General features: G+C 43.4%; 1 protein-coding gene across 13 annotated transcripts in view; it reads right to left on the bottom strand.

Annotated features, from left to right (window-relative positions):
- The window catches only part of LOC115437504 (discs large homolog 1-like protein), a 76,371-nt gene that overhangs the window by 36,209 nt on the left and 17,995 nt on the right, over positions 1–22,167 (bottom strand). For 5 of the 13 annotated variants that reach the window (XM_030160715.1, XM_030160719.1, XM_030160711.1 and 2 more), the window contains exons 2-4: positions 21,261–21,425; positions 17,791–17,937; positions 4,803–4,856 (exon numbers count right to left, since the gene is read on the bottom strand). In XM_030160715.1, coding sequence (XP_030016575.1) covers positions 4,803–4,856; positions 17,791–17,937; positions 21,261–21,425 — 366 coding nt within the window. Of the gene's footprint in view, positions 1–4,802; positions 4,857–5,100; positions 5,152–6,145; positions 6,239–9,314; positions 9,678–14,233; positions 14,410–17,790; positions 17,938–21,260; positions 21,426–22,167 lie in introns of those variants that run through there. The other 8 variants (XM_030160712.1, XM_030160720.1, XM_030160721.1 and 5 more) reach the window with 6 other exon arrangements.

Raw genomic sequence — 22,167 nt, 5'->3', positions numbered from 1 at the left:
TTCATGAAGAAAACTGTGTGAGGAAAATGGTGGTCACACCAAATACTGACTGGTTTTCTGAGCCCCCTGGACCACCCAATACTGTAAAACTGCACATTTTAGAGTGGCCTTTTATTGTGGCCAGCCTAAGTCACACCTGTGCAATAATCCTGCTGTCTAATCAGCATCTTGATATGCCACACCTGTGAGGTGGATGGATTATCTCAGCAAAGGACAAAGGAGAAGTGCTCACTAACACAGATTTAGACAAATTTATGAACAATATTTGAGAGAAATAGGCCTTTTGTGTTCGTAGAAAAAGTTTTAGATCTTTGAGTTCAGCTCATGAAAAATGGGAGCAAAAACAAAAGTGGTGCGTTTATACTTTTGTTCAGTGTAGTTGGAGTGTCCATAAAGACTGTTTATAATGTAAAGAAGAGAATGACTATGAGCAAAACTATTACGAGAAAGTCTGGAAGATACTATTAAAGAAGAGTGGGAGAAGTTGTCACCCGAATATTTGAGGAAAACTTGCGCAAGTTTCAGGAAGCGTGTGAAGGCAGTTATTGAGAAAGAAGGAGGACACATAGAATAAAAACATTTTCTATTATGTCAATTTTCTTGTGGCAAATAAATTCTCATGACTTTCAATAAACTAATTGGTCATACACTGTCTTTCAATCCCTGCCTCAAAATATTATAGATTTTGCTTCCCCACCCTGTATGTGTGTGTGTGTGTGTGTATATATATATATATATATATATACACACACACACATACATATAATATATATATATATATATATATATATATATATATATATATATATATATATCTTAGGCCTGTAACGGTACACAAGATTTTCGGTTCGGTACGGGAAGAAAGAAAACCTCTCTAATTGTCTATTAATGCATTTATGAATTTTTAACATTTTCCCCCCAATTTTTGGAGACAATAGAATATAGAAAAACAGGAATAATATAATTCTGCTACTACAAATCAAATAGAAAATAAAATAAATTATTAATATTACTAAATGTATTTTAAAACATTAGTATTGCACTTTTCCCTGAAAGGTAGTTTCGAACAAACAAGAAAAATCTAATCACAGTTCTGTCAGTTCACATTCTACAGAAAAATAACATAAAATTCCACATGAAGTGCAACATTAACAAGAGGGTAAACTGGTATTCTGTTTAAACAACTGAAGAGAATCTTTGACAACACAATGAACCAAATTATTTATTTTAGGACAGAGAACAAACTGTTTAGGACACTGTGTGTATTTGTGTGTGCCTGTGTGCACCAGGGATTTTTTTTTTTTTTTTGTCAGAGCTGGGGGGTAAGGGGGGTGTGCAGTTATATACCCGGGGGTGCGGTCCATAACTAATGTAATGAACGCTGTCGTGAAACGAAAGTGAAATTTTACAAACTTTCAACGTTCTATTTATTCCTCTATTATACAGCGCACGTGATAGACAGACAGACAGAGCTAGTGGAAGTGTGTTAGAACTACTGTAGTTCCAAGAGGCCAAACAACATCCATCTTATTAACGTCTCTTTCCTCGTTGTTGTCTTTCACCTGAATCTGAACTGATCCAAACTGGACTGGACTGATGGTGGAGGGTCTTCAGTCTCTTCCTTCCAGGTTCACATCATATTTGTTGTTTTTTTTTTAACCTTATATCAAATGCTATTTCATATTTCAGGTCAGTGTGTGCTCCTTTATTAAGTCCATGTGAAACTTGGCGCGGATTTAAAGTTCCGCGTCGAACGACGTCTTTCATTCCTTTTTCTCATCATACTGTGCCGTTTCAGTACAGCTGTGTACCGAACCGAACAGGTGTGTATCAAAACGGTTCGGTACGTGTACCGTTACAGGCCTAACATATATATATATATATATATATATATATATATATATATATATGTTAGACCTGTAACAGTACAGTTTGTTTAAACAGAATACCAGTTTACCCTCTTGTTAATGTTGCACTTCATGTGGAAGTTTTATGTTATTTTTATGCAGAATGTGAACTGACAGAACTGTGATTAGATTTTTGTTTGTTCAAAACTATCTTTCAGGGAAAAGTGCAATACTAATGTTTAAAATACATTTAGTAATATTAATAATTAATTTTATTTTCTATTTGATTTGTAGCAGCAGAATTATATGTCTCCAAAAATTGGGGAAAAATGTTAAAAAATTCATAAATGCATTAATAGACATTTTGAGGGGTTTTCTTTCTTCCCATACCAAACTGAAAAAAAAAACGAACCGTGGCTTTGAAAACCGAAAACGTACTGAACCAAAAATTTTGTGTACCATTACAGGCCTTACACACACACACACACACACACACACACACACACACATATATAAATAACTAAGGGTTTTACTTTGAAAGGCAATTTTCTGACTTCCTCTTGGAGAGAGCTCATAGCGTCCTCGTATATTTTTTGTAGTGCTCAATGTAACGAAGATTTTGGCATTGGTTTCATGTCTCTCGGACATTCCTGCTAGCCACTGTGGCGGTTTCTGTGGTTTTTGACATAGGTGGCGCTAGAGAGCCCATTTTGGCACCTACGGGGTTAATTTTTGCATTTTATCAAATTTTTCGCCGGACCTGACATACGTGCCAAATTTGGTGAGTTTTCGAGCATGTTTAGGGGGTCAAAATCCAGTTCAAAGTGGCGGCACAAAATAATAATAAAAACCGAACAAAAAACAATAGGGGCCTTGCCTTCTGGCAGGTCCACTCACACAGTGTCACTGTGTGTGTGGACCTGCCCTCTCGGCTCAGTCCCTAAAAATTGGTTTTTAACAGTATCATGATATATCATATCGTGATCCTAGAATTATGATTTGTATCGTATCGCCAGATTCTTGCTGATTAACAGCCCTACTTACCACAGACATCTGCCTCATCCAAAGTGCAATGTGACAAACATAAATCAGTGCACAAATACTGGATCATTGAACGCAACTACGAATAAATGCATTTAAATAATCAACAATAAATAATCAATAAATACCAATGCAGACTAAAAGACCCTATTGGTTCTGCTAAAATAAAAATAAAAAAAAAATCATATACAAAGACTAAAATGGCTTCTGTCAGATGCCTCAGGATTAGGGCTGTGTACTGGCAAGAACAGGATACAAATCACAATACTAGGATAAGGATACAATATATCACCATATATCATGATACTGTTAAAATGCATTTTTTTGTTAGTTTCTTTTTTTTTTTTTAATGATTATTTCCTGGAAGACTTGAATTACAGCAGAAATCTGCACAAATACTAAATACTGAACATTTTTATTTGATCCCAACAGGATCCAATGCTATATCACAAAATGTTTCACTGTTCAAACTGAAATTCTGTTTTACAGACATTACAGTTTAAGATCCTGTTCAAATGTTCATATTCTATTAGTTCAGAACTAACATCAGAACAGTATTTTAGGTCAATCCCAACAAAGGAACTACCATCTGCCTCTCTGACAGTAAAAAGTGCTTTTAGGATGCTTCAAATAACCATTAGTGTTAAATAATAATAAATAAGATAAAAACAATAATGAAAACTAAAAAACTAAAATGAACCTCTGCCATATCTGCATTTGAATAAATACCTACAAATATCCATACAGTACTAAATGAGCCTTTATGCTGATGACACTCAGCTATACTTTATTAAATTCATGGATTAAATAATTTCTGCACCTGCTTTATTGAAATCCAAAACTAGATGTCAACTAACAGCCTCCTGTTAAATGAGGCTCTAACTGTGGTTCTAGTTAGTGGTGCAGATGAAGAGTTGACAGAAGTCCAGAGTTCTTCCATGTATAGATGTTAGATATGCTGTTCCACTGAAGAAACATTAAAAGCTGAAGCATGACATATTATTTGAAATACAAAAAGTTCTCCAAATGGAGCTGATGTATATCACAAAAAACGGTACAGTGTTATGGCTTTTTGTGCTAGGAAAAATATTCTACAGCACTGGATTTGGGATCAAACCCCCTCAGTTGCGGGGGGGCATGGGGTACTCATGGAATTCATACCCTTGGACTTTCTGACCGGTCTCATGCACCACAAGACCAATGCCTTTGAACAAATATGGAAACCATACCTTGACTATACTGATATGAATATATCTGCTATAATGACAAGAGCATTTGTGTAAAAATTTTTTTTTTTTTCTACCCAGCTTCCATTGTATTGAATACTGTACTCTACCTTTCATATGTATAGCCTGGAAAGTATGTGGATGTGCATATGTATTTGTGTGTGCATTTATGTGTGTATATGCATATATAATTTTATTTATTTATTTATTTTCTGACCACTCCCAGCCTGTGTTTAGAGTTATTATTTTGTTTTATGTGTGCGTGTTTAAAAGAGAAAAAACCCAATAAACACATTTACAAACTAGAAAAGCACTCGGAGAGCGCAGACCTCCGCCAAGGCAGATCAGTGACCCCCCCCCCCCCATCACCACCAAAATTAATCATTTGTTCCTTATGTCAGTATCAACATTTCCTGAAATTTTCATTCAAAATCCATCCATAACTTTTTGAGTTATCTTGCACACGGACAGACAGACAAACCAACGCCGGAAAAAACATAACCTCCTTGGTGGAGGTAAAATAAATAAATAAATAAATAAAAATAAAAAAAAGATAAAGCCATGAGAACCATCTGACATGAGTTTAGAATGGGGCATTCAGAGTTCATTCAGCAGCTCAGATTTACACCCAGTTCGGTACAGAACCACTGGTGTGAATACAACTACTGCTTCAATGACTTGGACTCACATATGGAGGCGTGTCCAGGCTGTCGGTGTTGACGACCACAGGAGGAGGGTTGGCCTGAGGACAGAAGAGACGCATGGTCAGAGGAAATGTCAACAAAAACAACAACAAAAACTCACTGGAACATACACGAGAAAAGCCTCAAAAGTGACAAATAAAATACAACTGAGCCTCGAAGGTAACAGAACCGAAGTCAGGTCAGAATCAGAACTAACAGAAACAAACGCAGACTAAAAGAACTCGAGTGTGTGGACGTCCAGCGGCACTGGCAGCGAGCGACTGAGGGTTACAGCGTACGTACACAGAGGCATTGAACGCTGAAGCACTGCTGAAGCATCAAGTCTAAATACAAGGAGCAGGCGCCGCTTTACGTCGACTCCCACTTTGACATCGACTCCCACCTTGATGTCGACTTCCACTTTGACGTCGACTCCCACTTTAAAGTCGACTCCCGCTTTACCGTCGACTCCCGCTTTAAAGTCGACTCCCGCTTTAAAGTCGACTCCTGCTTTACCGCCGACTCCCGCTTTAAAGTCGCCTCTCGCTTTAAGGTCAACTCCCGCTTTAAAGTCGACACCCGCTTTAAAGTCGACTCCCGCTTTAAGGTCGACTCCCGCTCTAAGGTCGACTCCCGCTTTAAGGTCCACTCCGGCTTTAAAGTCGCCTCTCGCTTTAAGGTCGACTCCCGCTTTAAGGTCGACTCCCACTCTAAGGTCGACTCCCGCTTTAAAGTCGCCTCTCGCTTTAAGGTCGACTCCCGCTTTAAGGTCGACTCCCGCTTTAAAGTCGCCTCTCGCTTTAAGGTCGACTCCCGCTTTAAAGTCGCCTCTCGCTTTAAGGTCGACTCCCGCTTTAAGGTCGACTCCCGCTTTAAGGTCGACTCCCGCTTTAAAGTCGCCTCTCGCTTTAAGGTCAACTCCCGCTTTAAAGTCGACTCCCGCTTTAAAGTCGCCTCTCGCTTTAAGGTCGACTCCCGCTTTAAAGTCAACTCCCGCTTTAAGGTCGACTCCCGCTTTAAGGTCGACTCCCGCTTTAAAGTCAACTCCCGCTTTAAGGTCGACTCCCGCTCTAAGGTCGACTCCTGCTTTAAGGTCGACTCCCGCTTTAAGGTCGACTCCCACTTTAACGTCGACTCCCACTTTAAAGTCGACTCCCACTTTAACGTTGACACCCACTTTAACGCCTCATTGAGTCAAACAGACGGACGCTGGATCCAAATTGTTCATGTGTGTTCTGCTCAGGTGGGCGTTCATCAACAGAAACGACAGCGGCTGAAAGAGGAGGAGCTGAAGTACAGACTGGGAGGATGAGGAGGATGAGGAGGAGAGAGGAAACAAAAACGAAACCTGTGACGTTGGAGGGTTGGCGGTGGTCTCAGCCGGGATTGGCGAGATGGGGATCACAGGGATTATGGGAGAGGAAGGCGGGGCCTCTGCCTGCTGAACAATAGCATGGTGAGGGGTCAAAGGTCAGACAAACAAACAGATGAACAGCAGCAGCAGGAGGAGGAGGAAGAGGAGGGTGTGATGTACGGGTGAACGGCAGCTGCTCGGCCAATCAGAAGGAGGCGTGCTGTGATTGACAGCTTTTGGACGGTGTGATGCTGGGAGGGTTTATGACGGCATTAAACCCAGGAGACGGTGAATCAGACCGAGTTTAATCCAGTCTCAGCAGGTCGAGCACTTCCTGATTATTAACACCACCACGTTTCAACTGTCTGACAGCTGGGGTCAGAGGTCAACTGTTTTAACCTCTGTGAGCTCAGAACAGTCCAGGAAAAAAAAAAAACACCTGTCATTAGTTTAGAAACGCAGTAAAAAAATACAATTAAATTAAAAAAAGTTTAGAAACGCAGTAAAAAAAAAATAAAAAAAAATAAAAAATTAAATGCATTAAAAAAAAAAAGTAAAAGAAAAAAAGTTTACAAATGCAGTAAAAAATAAAAAAGAAAAGCAAAACAAAAAAGTTTACAAGAGCAGTAAAAAAATAAAAGTAAAAGAAAAAAGTTTAAAAGCGCAGTAAAAAATGAAAAAAGAAAAGTAAAAGAAAAGAAAGTTTAGAAACGCAGTAAAAAAATAAAACAAAAGTAAAAGGAAAAAGTTTACAAACAGTAAAAGAATTAAAGAAAAGAAAAAAAACTGAAAATGCAGCAAAAAAATTTTAAAAAGAAAAGTAAAAAAAAAAAAGTACAGAAACACAGTTGACAAACGGCCTTGGACATGTCAACACAAACCATTTATATGAGAAATAGTTTGAGTTTTTTCTTTTGTTTAAATGTGATTTTTTTTTTGTTTTTTGGAACAAATCTTTGATCTCCAGAAGCTGCTGTAGGTCTGAAGGTCTGTCTGAGACACATACTGTAGAAGAACGAACAGATCCACCTTCACCTGCTCGAACCTGCTTTGACTTCATGAACTGCTCCACTTTTATCTCATTTGTCTGTTTTCTTTGTCCTTTTTCTCAGAACAATAACCCTGATTCAGACCGCTGACATTCTGAAATATGAACAAAGATGAAACCTCATGGGTGATTACTATTATGATGTGAATTTATATTTAAAGGATCAGAACCGTTGTCCTCTGAGGAAAATGATCAACAAATAGTATGAAATTAGACAACAATGAGGACACCGACCCTATGTGACGATAACATTCCAGTCCGTTAATCTGTCAGTTCATTAATTAGTTAATTAATCTTGAAAATGTCAGAAGTAAATCAAAAGAAAAACTGTAGATAAAGAAAATAATACAAACACTCAAAGCAGACACACAGGCCTTTTTCTGTCCTCGAACTGAAGCAGTCGAAGAAAATAACAAATATTTTCAGACATTAACGTGGAATAAGATCCTGAACCCTGACTCAGTCGAGGATTAAGATGATGTGAACATTTATGGAACTTTAATGTCCCCTCTGATCCTAAGTATGGGTTGGTACTGACTGGGGGTCTGTTAGCTTAGACGTCCCTGTTTGACCCGGTTTATACTGAGCTTTTTTCTGATTGGTCGAGCGCTCAGATCCTGGCGTCCAGATGGGCGGTGCTTCAGAGTGCTCGGTTCCAGGGGCTCTGTGACCTCTGTTACGTAATGGCAGGACCCGGCCCAGCTGAAGGCAGGAAGTGCCGCAGCAGCAGAACTCATGGAAAACCAACCACCGCTAAAATTAGGCCACGGCATCGAGCGCATCGATTGCACAGCCCTACATTCACCGCCGCGCTTGGAAAAGCTGCTGACAGATGCTTTAATTGGTCCCAAAGAAAACACAGGCAGCATCAGACGGAGCACTCCTGCACTAAGGACCGCTGCCGATTTACCAATTAATCCATTAATTATATGATTAAATCGGACTGAAAGGCAGTTGAAAAAGCAGCTGATGTGGAGGCGACATGCCCAGAACTGACACTGCACAAACAGAAAGAATGAAAACAGGATGAACTCAAACAGCTGTAGGTCCGATCCAACATCTGTAGGTCCGATCCAAATCTAAGTCTGTCATCAGCGTCTATAAAGTACAAACCTTCAGCTGTTTCTGTTCATATTGTTTTTGAGACGTTGAAGGACCTGCAAACGTTTCACTAAAGTGTTCCTTCATTCAGTCCTAAAGTGTTCAACTGCACCTCACCTTCCAAACTCCACTGGTTTAATTCACAAACATCTGCTGCGTCTGTTTCCACCTGATGCTTGAACATCTCAACATAAAAACAGAAGGAAACTAGAAAAGCACTCGGAGAGCGCAGACCTCCGCCAAGGCAGATCAGTGACCCCCCCCCCGATCACCACCAAAGTGTAATCATTTGTTCTTTGTGCCAGTATCAACATTTCCTAAAATTTTCATCCAAATCCATCCATAACTTTTTGAGTTATCTTGCACACGGACAGACAGACAAACCAACACCAGCAAAAACATAACCTCCTTGGTGGAGGTAAAAAAAAAAAAAAAACAGCTGAAGACGACAACAGAGACGGACGACCATGAACCAGCGTTTATACACACACACACACACACACACCCTTAACATCAGACTCACTGAGACCAGACTCAGATGGATGGTTCTGTCCAGATGGTTCTGATCAGGTGACACTGTCTGTTGAATAAACAGAACCCACACACAACAGAACCTCATATGGTTCAAACAACAGAGGAGTCCTGAGACCGGACCTGCTGAGACCGGGCCTCCTAAAATGGGACCTCCTGAGACCGGACCTCCTAAAACTGGACCTCAGGACTCTTTCGTTCTGACCCATTTGGACCTTCTACCCATCAGATCCGAACCTCTGGCTCTGAATGTTCTTAAAGAACATGGACAACACCAGATCAGGGATCCGACCACAGCGTCAGAGGAACCTGTTCTGGTGGAACATCTGGACTCAAGGAGGTTGAATCTGAACAGAACAAAACACCACAAAGAACCAGCCAGACCTGCCTCGCTGGCCCACCTGAACCTGTACGTAAACCTGCTGTCTTCAGCTCAGGCGTCACCGTGGAAACACTGTCAGGAAGAGTCTGACGGAGCGGTACCTTAGTGAAGGCGAAGGGGACCCACTGGACCTGGGTTCGGCTGCTGTTCTGGACCTGGGCCCGGCTGCTGTTCTGGACCTTGTTGGTGCTCTTGGTGGGGCTTTTCTTCACGCTGTCCCTCAGGTTGAGGAAGCGGCTCCGGGCCCTGCAGGCGGTGAAGGTGGACAGGGACGCCTGGACCGCCGGGCGCTGCTTCTGCTGGACCTGCTGCCGGTGCAGCTCGATGGCGCGCTGCCTCTGCAGGGGGGGTAGGTGGGCGATGGACTCCTGCAGCGTCTGCTCTGCGCCGTTGACCGGGCCGGGGGGGACATCCTGCCGGGGGTGGTGAGCGGTCATCTCCAGGAGCAGATTCCCGACCAGAGCCCGTGTTAATAATGGATCTGGACGGACGCAGATCCAGACTTTCTCTCAGTCGTCCCTCGCTCTGCTGCCAATTAACAGGCTTCAGCAAGTGAGGCACATGTCAGCACCGGGGGGGGGGGGGGGCATTCACTGGCTGCATGAATAATCAATGTGGCCCCTGGAGTCAGACAGAGCATGAGCACGCCAGCCACAGCTGAGGGGGGGGTGACGAGGACTGGGCCCTGGGACCCAGACCGGTCCACCTGATCCACACAACACCGCTGCTGGCTCCGCCTCCTCAGGGTCTGACTTCACTGAGCGTCATGACGGATCTAAATTCTGGTTCGGATGTTGGAGGTTCTGCAACAGGTGGATTTAGAATCAGAGACACTTCAGCATATCCCAACAGAACCAATGGAAGGGAAATAGTCCAGGCTTTGGTTCTGGTCTGAGGAGGTCCAGGCTTTGGTTCCGTTCTGAGGAGGTCCAGGCTTTGGTTCTGGTCTGAGGAAGTCCGGGCTTTGGTTTTGGTCTGAGGGGGTCCAGGCTTTGGTTCTGGTCTGTGAGGGTCCAGGCTTTGGTTCTAGTGGTTCTGGTTTGATGGTGGTCTTTATGAATGATCAGTCATACAACATGGACTAAACCACGTCTGAGCGTTGTCATGACGACGGGTGCTTGACGGACGTCTGCTGTCATAAGTGGATTTAGAATCGGGGGGGCAGGGACTCTTTGATGGGCGGTGCTTCTCCACATCTCTCCCTCTGTTAGCATCAGATCGGAGCCAACATCATGTGACCCACGGTCCCTGAAAGCCTCATGGATGTCCACAAATGCCACGCAGGAACGTCAGCTTCAAACCCACGCAGTGTCCGTTTCCTGCGAGAGTGAAACCGAAGGTGAACGCTCATCAGGTCAGAGTGGAAACCTGCTGTGACGCTGCAGCTCCCCCTGCAGGACACACACAGAACATCAGCCCAAACCAACCTGGTTCAGTCATGTGGACCTGGTTTTTCCTCCAGCTGAACCTGTTTAGTCATTATGTGACAATAACTGATCAGTTAAAGCAGCTCCGCCACCAGGATCCGATAACAACTACAAATCCATGTGGAGTCCAGGGGTTAATAAAACACCGGCTTCTGTGATTCAGACTGTGATGCAACTCCCATGGTGCATTTCACCAGCTCACATCCAATCACTGAGCTGCAGATTATCGTTCCTAAAACACAGACGATGAAAAAGGAGTCCACTCATTTTTACAGACTGATGACGACTGGTTTGGACAGACACACACCGACCCAACGCCCACAGACAGGGGGTTCTGTCCACTGGTCCGTCCTGATACTGGTTTACTGGTACTGATACTGGTACTGATACTGAATTACTGGTACTGATACTGGTACTGATTTACTGGTACTGATACTGAATTACTGGTACTGATACTGGTACTGGTACTGGATTACTGGTACTGATACTGTTTTGCTGGTACTGATACTGGTTTACTGGTACTGATGCTGGATTACTGGTACTGATATTGGTTTACTGGTACTGATACTGAATTACTGGTACTGATACTGGTTTACTGGTACTGATACTGGTATTACTGGTACTGATACTGAATTACTGGTACTGATATTGGTTTACTGGTAGTGGTACTGGATTACTGTTACTGATATTGGTTTACTGGTACTGATACTGAATTACTAGTACTGATACTGGTTTACTGGTACTGATGCTGGATTACTGGTACTGATACTGAATTACTGGTACTGATACTGGTTTACTGGTACTGATACTGGATTACTGGTACTGATATTGGTTTACTGGTACTGATACTGAATTACTGGTACTGATACTGGTTTACTGGTACTGATACTGGTTTACTGGTACTGATACTAGTACTGATACTGGATTACTGGGACTGATACTGGAAAACCGGTACTGATACTGGTTTACTGGTACTGGTACTGATACTGGATTACTGGTACTGATACTGGATTACTAGTACTGGATTACTGGTACTGGTTTACTGGTACTGGATTACTGGCACTGATACTGGTTTACTGTTACTGATACTGAATTACTGGTACTGATACTGGTTTACTGGTACTGATACTGAAGTACTGGTACTGATACTGGTTTACTGGTACTGATACTGAATTACTGGTACTGATACTGGTTTACTGGTACTGATACTGGTTTACTGGTACTGATACTGAATTACCGGTACTGATATTGGTTTACTGGTACTGGTACTGGATTACTGGTACTGATACTGGTTTACTGGTACTGATACTGAATTACTGGTACTGATACTGAATTACTGGTACTGACATTGGTTTACTGGTACTGGATTACTGGTACCGATATTGGTTTACTGATACTGGTACTGGATTACTGGTACTGATATTGGTTTACTGGTACTGATGCTGGATTACTGGTACTGATATTGGTTTACTGGTACTGATACTGAATTACTGGTACTGATACTGGTTTACTGGTACTGATACTGGTTTACTGGTACTGATACTGAATTACTGGTACTGATACTGGCTTACTGGTACTGGTTTATTGGTACTGATACTAGTACTGATAGTGATTTACAGGTACTGATACTGGATAATAATAATGTCTGTTGTCACTCTTTAACAGGCTGAATGGAAACATTACGGAGCTAAAACAAATTCTGTATACGAGTCTAGATCCACGAAAACACGTCCACATGTCAACACATCCACCTCACAAAATTAAACCCACAGACCTTCGACCTGGAGCTCAGACCACATCAACCAGTCCAGTCTGGAGGTTCTGACAGTCCGCAGTTACCCGTTCTCGTCTGGAGGTTCTGATGGTCCGCAGGTTTTAGTTAAGTTTAGTTTTATTAAATAACTAGTGTTGGTTTGACTTTGTTTTGAACAAAGTCTCAATTTACAGAACAAGGTTCTAATAGTTTTGGATTTTTCATTCTAGTTTAGTTTTATTTAGTTTGGACTTTTTTTTCTCTAAGTTAGTTTTAATTCATTTTTAGAGCAGGTTTGCTAGTTTTTATTGGTTTTTATTTTTTTCTAAATGCTTAGGTTTAGTTTAATTTTAGTTCTGTCGTCTCTTTTCTCTTCTTCTCCGTTGTATTCAAATAAATCATAGACAGGACTCTGCTGCTTTCTCCCAACTTTAGTCTCCATGTTTCCAGGTAGAGTGGGGACCAGAAGACGACTGGAGACCACAAGTGACGGACTGTCAAGTGTCGTCTGGTGACAGCACATGAAATTGCTAGAGCGAAATAAATCGATTTCATATCAATCCAACATTGACAAAGACGAAAATGAAGGGAATTTTATCCATAATTTTTATCCGTTTTAGTTAGTTTTGTAAACACACTATTCAGTTTCAGTTAGTTATGTTTTTTTCTTTTAATTAGTTTTTATTTATTTCAGTTAACAAAAACTGTTTTTTCAATTCTAGTTTTCTTCATTTTGTTAGTTTTCGTTAACAATAATAACCTTGTTGCAGAAGCTAAAAAAGGTCGAATGAAAGAAATGACAAAACACTTCAGTTTAAATCCATAGTTTATAGTTTGTGTTACATTGTTCACTGTGGTTTTATTCGGTTCTTTTGGTTCATGTTGTTTTATTTCACTGCGAGTTTCCAGCTTTTTAACTATAATAAGTTTTTCGAAGATAAACTGAATCATTTGTCCAGATTCCTGTGTGTTCTTTGTTCCTTTGGTTTATTCAGGACTAAAAACACCAGATTCAGTTTCACAGGTTTAAAGAAACACATGCTGTTCATCTGAGCTTTGATGTCAATCCTACATGTCGATGATGTGTGATCCTGTACACGTATGTTGGCGCGTTCCTCTGCGTGAGGCGCTAATCGGGGAGGCGGCGGGTAGCGCTGTGTGTCAGGAGCCTGCAGGTTGCTAGGCAACGATGGGGAAGGCATGTGCTACTGCAGGGGTTCCTCACATCTGCCCAGAACATGATGCTGCTGTTTATGCAGGTAAACCCATGCACACGCTCACGCCGCCTCCAAACCCAAACACTTGTGACACAAACACCTCAGAGCCACTCAAATGCTCCGGAACGTTCACAGCAGCGGCGACAGCGTCTCACACGGGCTGACGACGCGTTACGCTCCGACACATTTCAGCTGCTGCAGCCTTATCAACAAATCACCAGCAACACCACGACAACCGCAGCCCGGACGGTGACCGGCGCCACCGGGGCGGAACCAGAGGTGGAGGTCTGTGTGTGGATCTGGATCCAGTACGGACCCAGAGGTGGAGGTCTGTGTGTGGATCTGGATCCAGTACGGACCCAGAGGTGGAGGTCTGTGTGTGGATCTGGATCCAGTACGGACCCAGAGGTGGAGGTCTGTGTGCAGATCTGGATCCAGTACGGACCCAGAGGTGGAGGTCAGTGTGTGGATCTGGATCCAGGTCCGACCCACATGACGCAGCAGCTCCTGGTGCAACTTTCCCTCCTCATCACAACACGGCGCCATCCCCACATAAACAGTGGGTGAAGGCATGAGTCGGCGCCGCCTCCGTCCTCACCTTTACAGATGGGGGGGTGACCTACCAGGAGGCGCCTGTGGAGGCGCTTGGTCCTCCTCAGGGTGCCCATGATGCGGCGGCCCATCTTCTTGGCGTACCACACTGAGTTGAGCATGTCGCTGCTGTAGAGGTGGAGGTGGAGGTGTGCGTCGCCGCTCCTGCTGCAGGCTGCGGGCGGCGGCGGCTGGAGAGTAGACGGAGGGAGGGGGCTTCACTCCACCTTGTGTCCCCCCTCCTCTTCCTCCTCCTCTTCCTCACACACACAAACAGGGAGGTTGCAGAGGAGGAGACGACGGAGCTGGTCCTCCTGCCGTCAGTCCAGAGCAGCGGCAGCAGCGCCAGCGGCTTCAGCAGATGTCAGACGGTAAAACCTGACTGTATCAGGGGGAGAGAGAGAGAGAGCAGCCTCCGGGGGCGAGAGAGCATCGCTCAGCAGGCGGAGAGCGAGCAGCCTCCGTCTGTCTGAGGCAACAACAGACTGCAGGGCTGACGAGAGCGGAGAGGCAGCGGCGCTTCAACACAGTCTGTGATGTGTCTCTGCAGTCTGAAGCCTCCACAGCCCCGCCCCCTCCATGGCCCCTCCCCCTCCGCGGTGTGTTCGCTGACCTCTGTCCCAGTTCAGTCCTCAGACGTCGAGTCCTTCTCCAAACATGACTCAGCAGGGGAAACTCGCCACCAAAGCGCTGAGTCATGGGTGGCGTCTCCGTCCACCTTCCTTCAGTCATCAACAGTTCCATCCACGTGTGGTCGTCACCTGCTTTTATTTACGCTGTCCTTCTCACTCTGAGGTTTGGTTGTAGGTGGTTTGGGTCCAGGTGGTTTGGTTCCAGGTGGTTTAGTTCTAGGTGGTTTGGTTCTAGGTGGTTTGGCTCTAGGTGGTTTGGCTCTATGTGGTTTGGTTCCAGGTGGTTTGGTTGTAGGTGGTTTGGTTCTAGGTACTTTAGTTCTAGGTGGTTAGGTTCCAGGTGGTTTGGTTCTAAGTGGTTTGGCTCTAGGTGGTTTGGCTCTAGGTGGTTTGGTTCCAGGTGGTTTGGTTCTAGGTGGTTTGGTTCTAGGTGGTTTGGTTCTAGGTGGTTTGGTTCCAGGTGGTTTGGTTGTAGGTGGTTTGGTTCTAGGTGGTTTGGCTCTAGGTGATTTGGCTCTAGGTGGTTTGGTTGTAGGTGGTTTGGTTCCAGGTGGTTTGGTTCTAGGTGGTTTGGTTCCAGGTGGTTTGGTTCCAGGTGGTTTGGTTCCAGGTGGTTTGGTTCCAGGTGGTTTGGTTCTAGGTGGTTTGGTTCTAGGTACTTTAGTTCTAGGTGGTTTGGTTCCAGGTGGTTTGGTTCCAGGTGGTTTGGTTCCAGGTGGTTTGGTTCTAGGTGGTTTGGTTCTAGGTGGTTTGGCTCTAGGTGATTTGGCTCTAGGTGGTTTGGTTCTAGGTGGTTTGGTTCTAGGTGGTTTGGTTCCAGGTGGTTTGGCTCTAGGTGGTTTGGTTCCAGGTGGTTTGGTTCCAGGTGGTTTGGTTGTAGGTGGTTTGGTTCCAGGTGGTTTGGTTCTAGGTGGTTTGGTTCTAGGTACTTTAGTTCTAGGTGGTTTGGTTCCAGGTGGTTTGGTTGTAGGTGGTTTGGTTCTAGGTACTTTAGTTCTAGGTGGTTAGGTTCCAGGTGGTTTGGTTCTAAGTGGTTTGGTTCTAGGTGGTTTGTTTCTAGGTGGTTTGGTTCCAGGTGGTTTGGTTCCAGGTGGTTTGGTTGTAGGTGGTTTGGTTGTAGGTGGTTTGGTTCCAGGTGGTTTGGTTCTAGGTGGTTTGGTTCTAGGTACTTTAGTTCTAGGTGGTTAGGTTCCAGGTGGTTTGGTTCTAAGTGGTTTGGTTCTAGGTGGTTTGTTTCTAGGTGGTTTGTCCAGTGGTGTTAGCGGTGGCTGATCCTGATGTCCGTGTCCCACATTGACAACAGGGACTTCATGGTGCATTCAGGTGCGCCTCGTACACTCTTTAAAAGTTCTTTGGTAAATATCCACAGATTGAACATATTTATGAGTTCAACACTGAAGCCCCCCCCCCCCAGAACAGTTTCAGACTTTTTCTATGACTTTGTGGTGAAGTCGCTGAGTTTGATCATGGAAGAGGAAATGTTTTGAACCTGTAAACAAACGCGTCGTTCACAGAGCCTTAAGTCACGTTATTTTCAATAGAACATGTGACTCATTTACTGATTCCTGTTTGATTGAACCTTTCAACGTGTCTCCGTAACCTTCCACCGTATTCCTGAAATTCCACCAGCTATAAATAGAGATGACCTGTCGTCCCAGCATGCTTTGCAGCGGTTGGGAATGAAGTGTGGCCAAGGTGCCGGCGCGGCGTTAGTGACGAGTCGATTCACGGCCTCTGAGTCCGTAGTGTCGGCGTTAAATCTACAGGAGCTGCTGTAAATCTGTAGCGTCGGGGGTTTTACTATCAACCCCCCCCACAATAAATCTGTCCTTGTCCTTCTCTGCAGGTTCGCCACCCCCCCACCCCCCCCTTTTCCCCACTGCCAGGATTTTCTTTGTCGGCATTCATCTCTTGTGTTGCCATGGTGAGCAGGAGGCGGAGGAAGGCAGCAGGGAAAATAAAAGGCGTAATAAAGGAGGCGTGTACAGTACGTCCTCCAGCTCCACAGTCTTTGTGGATGTGACGATCCGCTGATGGCGTTACCATGGCCGAGCCATCACAGATAGCGGCTGCGGCTGACGTCAGGCCGCACCGCTGAACATCAAATATAGAGGAAACGAAGCAGGACGGACTGAAGGTGTGGAGGTCCTGAAACTGAACGGACTGTTGAACGTCAACTGAAGAACCGCAGCCAAACACTGACGGTTACCATGACGACGCAGAACAACCAAAACACAACGTGTCCACAGGTACGAGGAGGAGGAGCCACAGACTCAGTGAAAACACCGTCACGGCCTGAATCAGTACAATAACGACCGTTTGAGCATCACAAACACACATTAAACACTCAACTAATGATGCCTTCACGTGTTGTGGGAATTATGGGAAATATTAGTTACCAACTCCAAAACGGCACACAAACACCTTTGACTGGTTCAACAGGGCTGAGAGCGACGAAGGATTCATGGCCCGTGATAAACCATGGTTTTATTACCTTTTTTTTTTTTTTTTTTTACACATTTATAGTATAAAAACAAAACCAACCCAAAGGTGTTTTAGTTCATCTTTGATCTGATCATTTTATTGGTGTTTTGTTCATTTCTTCATGTTTTAGTACATCTTCTGATCTTTTTGTTGATGTTTTTGATATCTTTTGGATAATTTTGTCCATTTTTATTCATTTTCTCAGTGATTTTGGTTCTACTTTGTTCAGTTTGTTGAGGATTTTGTTCATTTCTGTTCATTCGTTCATGTTTTAGATTAGAAAAATGATTCAAAAAACAATGTGATATCACGACTCGCGTAAATATAAACATCATGTTTCTTTATTCAGGGTCGATGAGGACCCGTCGTTAGTTGAACGGACAGATGATGGATGGAGATGATCAATGGGATGGAGATGGGCTGGAGGGTGGGTTTCTATGACGACGGGGTGAGAGGGGTGGTGGGGCTTTTACCTGGATCGGGGGGTAGGGGTTGGAGGAGCAGGAGGGGACGGGGCTGTCCTCTCCATGGGGGTACAGGGTGGACGAGGGGGAGGGGAGCTCTGGGTGAAGCGGTCCTAACGCCGCCGAACCGTCATAGATGCAGTCCAGAGACGCCACCTAGAGGACAGACGGACGGACGGACGGCGCTCACACAGCTGAACACACAGACTCACACATAGGCCACACCCCCACATCCCCACCCAGAGGCCCAAGGATGCCTCCTTCAAGTCGACGGCCTCGACAGGAATTTAACACCAACAACTGACATGAACCTTTAACAAACACAGAGTTAGAACAAAGTCTGAAGATAAAGAATAAAGAAACTACGACTTTGACGTTCACCTTGTACAAAGTAGAACCTGTTCATTCAACAGGTTCAGGTTTGACAGACCTGGACTCATTTACCCATTGAACCCACCAGTACAAACCAGTAGATAATAAACCTATGAGTATAAACCAGTATGACACAGACCAGATAAACAAACCGACACTGACCACATACAAACACAGCAGACGATGAAGGACCAACAAACGTGAGACCCAGAGGAATCTGAGAGTTCTGGTTCTGGATCAGACTAGAACCTCTCCGTCTGCACTTGGTACCTGGTTCAGCCCCGGTTAACATCTAGTGACCCGGTCCAGTACCACAGACCGGTCTGAGGTTTCAGATCTGAACAAACTGGACCGTCAGCGAATAAAAGTGAAAGTGGGTCTAAACCAACCTGATGTGGACCAGGCCTGGACCGATCCAGAACCAGTACCAGAGACGGAGGAGGAGGAGGCTGTGATCTGGATGAGATGAGGAACAGACAGACTGACAGCCGCATTAGGGCAGCATCTCACTCTCCTACTGGCCACCTGCTCAGCAGAGCCCCGCCCACTGAACCGTGTCCAACCGACTGTTGGACTGAAGCCGGTCCCTGTGGTTCTACTGGACAAACGTCCACACAGAGACTTGGATCCATTTTATCTGATTTATTTGGTTTTAAGACAATCGTATCCTTTGAGTATCATTATTTTTCTATAAGATTTACATATATATATTTACATACATATATACATACACACATATACACACACACAAATATATATATACATATATATATATATATAGGACCTGAGGGGTGTTTAGGACCTCAGGAGTATTCCTGTCAGCCTCAGTCTGTATTCGGACCCTTCTAATTGAAACTGGACGTCTCATTGGTGTACTACTGTGAATGGTGACGCTGTAGTTGTGCGTTTCCACCACACGGTGGCAGCACTGCATCACAGAGCCTTCATGTGCTCCTGATCTCAGCTCCTCCGCAGACATGTCACATCTTCCCACAGATTGCATCAAAAACAGAATAAACACCAGGAAACGTCTGCTTCCAAAGACACCAGCAGCTAAAACATCTAATCTGTGCAGTTTACATTCTGCACTTTCATTTTTTTGTATTTTCACCTTCAGGATGAGGAGTTCTTTAAGCTTCTGACCATTTCTAAACACTGTTCCTGTCAAATAAAATAAATCAAACAGATTAATTCTAACAGTCGTGACAAAAAAAGTTTTCAGGTTTTACTTTGGGACAGAAAATAAAGTTATATATTTAAATAAAAAAAGGTTTGAATGAGTATTTAGTTTAATTTCCCTAAAAGTGTATTTAATGAAGCTCATTAGAGCTGCAACCAATTAATCGACTCAAAGTGATCAAAAAAAAAAAATCATTCAACCACAATTCTCCTGAATCAAAGCTTTGTTTCCTTCATTTCTCTGCTGTTAAACATTGGTTCCCCTGTTGTGTTTCACACGGACGCTTATTGTGACGCACAAAGAAGCTTCAATTCAGGAAAACTGCAATAGAATATTTCCCTTCAATCAATTCGATTCGATTAATCAAATCGTGAATTTTTGCATTAGCTTCAAACACCTAATTGATTAATCGGTTGCAGCTCTACAGCTCATGTTATTTTACTTAAGTTTTGTTGATTATTGTATCTGAAAGAGACTTAGTCGTGGACTCAGTGAAAATTACATCCCCCATAATGCAACCTGATTTCGACACTTCCTGTTTGCTCTAAAACACAAAGGACCAGTGAACAGGAAGCAGCTTGGTCATGTGACGTCAGAGAAAACCCGATCAAACCCGTTCACCAGCTGATCCGCCCCCAGAGACCGGAGGAATCTGATTGGTCGAGAGTGCACTGGGTGTGTGATGATGTCATGGACAGACAGAACAGGTGCAGTGTGGCATTATGGGTAAAAGAGAAGCATCATGTGTAAAGACAGAGGTGATGACGTTCCTCCTCCTCCTGAGGTTGATGAATGTAAAAACAAACACAGAAACCAGGGGAACTGTACTGTTTAATCTGATCAATGAGTCCAGTCTGTCCCAGAGTGGAGCCCCCGGTGGACAGCAGAGGTACTGCGGCAGGGAACCACCAAACTCAAACACTGATTCTAAGTCACAGGTATCAAACATGCAGCCCAGGGGCCAAATCTAGCCCCCTAAAGGGTCCAATCCGGCCCACGGGATGCATTTGTGAGGTGCAAAAATTACACTTAAGAAATTCACAATCAATGGTGTCAAAATCCTTTTAATTCAGGTTCCACATACAGACACATACAGTCCAATTAGATTTCAAGTGGGTCAGAACCAGTAAAATATTATCTGAATAACCTATAAATGACAACCCCAAATTTTCTGTTTTTTTTGGTGTAAAGAAGTAAAATTACATGAAAATGTTTACATTACCAAACTATACTTTTACAAAAAATGTGAATAACCTGAAGCAATATGAACAAACGGAAATGTCTTAAGAAAAGTAAATGCAATTTTACCAATATTCTGCCTGTTACTAAATGTTTTGTGCAATTGTAACGCAAATGATAAAGTGATAAAAATGAGGCAGAGTATTGTTAAAATTGCACTTATTTTTCTTATGACAATTTAAGTTGTTCATGTTATTTATATATTTAAGGAAACTTTGTAGATGTAAACTTGATCATAATATAATTTTACTTTTTTTACTGTTATTATTTTACTGGTCCAGCCCACTGGAGATCAAATTGGTCTGAATGTGGATCTAAACTAAAATGAGTTTGACACCTCTAATCTAAGCGTTTTCATGCCTAATTACACTTTAGATTATTTCCTTTAAAAATCAAGCACTTTTTATGCTTTATTCATCTGCGAGATTCAACAGATCCATTAATCGCCTGATTCCAGCTCCTTAAATGTGAATATGTTCAGGTTTTTTCTTCTTTCAATAGCAAACTGACACCATTACTGGGGTTTTTCCTCCATTTTCTATTCAGACTGACTCTGGGATGGTTGTTCCTGTCCTGATTCAGGAGTCCAACGGTTCATTCTAGTCCTTCAGATGGTTTTCAGATGGTGTTTCTGGATCGGACTCATTGATCAGCAGTAAAAGCAGACAAAGCGACGACGCGCTCGTACCTTCATGGGTGAGATGTGGGCATGGCTGACGTATCCGTGCACATTCTCGATCTGGGAGATGTTCTTCTCGGAGACCTGAACCAGCTCCGGCCCCCCCGCCTCCTCGGTGAGCTGGGGCGAGCTCTGGTCCTGGGGGGACGAGTCCTCATCGTGGTGCCGGTACTTCTGAAACAGGAAACAACGACGACAATGACAAAGACGCACTGAACACTCGCATTCAGAGACAGTTTGGTTTGTTTTGATTTTGTGTCCTTCATGGTCACTTCAAAATGTTTGACAAATCAAACTATTATAATGATAAAAAAATATTTTAAATAAAAACAACATTAAACAAGTGATTCCAGGCACAACAAGCCCCGCCCCTCGCACGTATTACATCTTATGTTGTCATGGATCCAGCTGATGTCATCATGTTTGTGCGTGTGCTGATGTCAGCATAGACACATGTCGTCTATTCTAAGTAAAAGGGAAAAAAGACTTTAAAAATTCATCAAAAACTTGAACTTTGACCTACTTTTCCCAAAACGTAATCACAACTGCTCTGGGTCACTGGTAATCTATAAAGCCAGTTGGGTCTGAATTCAACCAATAGTTCTGCTGCTGAAGTGTAAACAACTAGGGATGTAACGATTACCGCTATAGCGATAAACCCACGGTAAAATTTCCCATGGTTAGTATTACTGTTTAAATTCTAATTACCATAATAACCGCGTTTGATTACCGCACTTTGAAAATCAAGGTGATACTGCTCATTTCCTGGAGAAGCAGATCAGCCTAACATGTTTTAAAATCCTAATTCTTTCAGCATATTTACATTTGTTCATTAAACAGTTCAGGAAAATATGATTGTGTTTCACTTTCTGTTTGTGTGAGTTCAATGGTGTACATGTGTGACACTGGGAATGAT

The sequence above is a fragment of the Sphaeramia orbicularis genome, chromosome 17 (assembly GCF_902148855.1).
Source record: "Sphaeramia orbicularis chromosome 17, fSphaOr1.1, whole genome shotgun sequence".
NCBI lineage: Eukaryota > Metazoa > Chordata > Actinopteri > Kurtiformes > Apogonidae > Sphaeramia > Sphaeramia orbicularis.
Note: the sequence above shows the minus strand (reverse complement) of the source record. Positions and strands in the feature narration are given on the sequence as shown.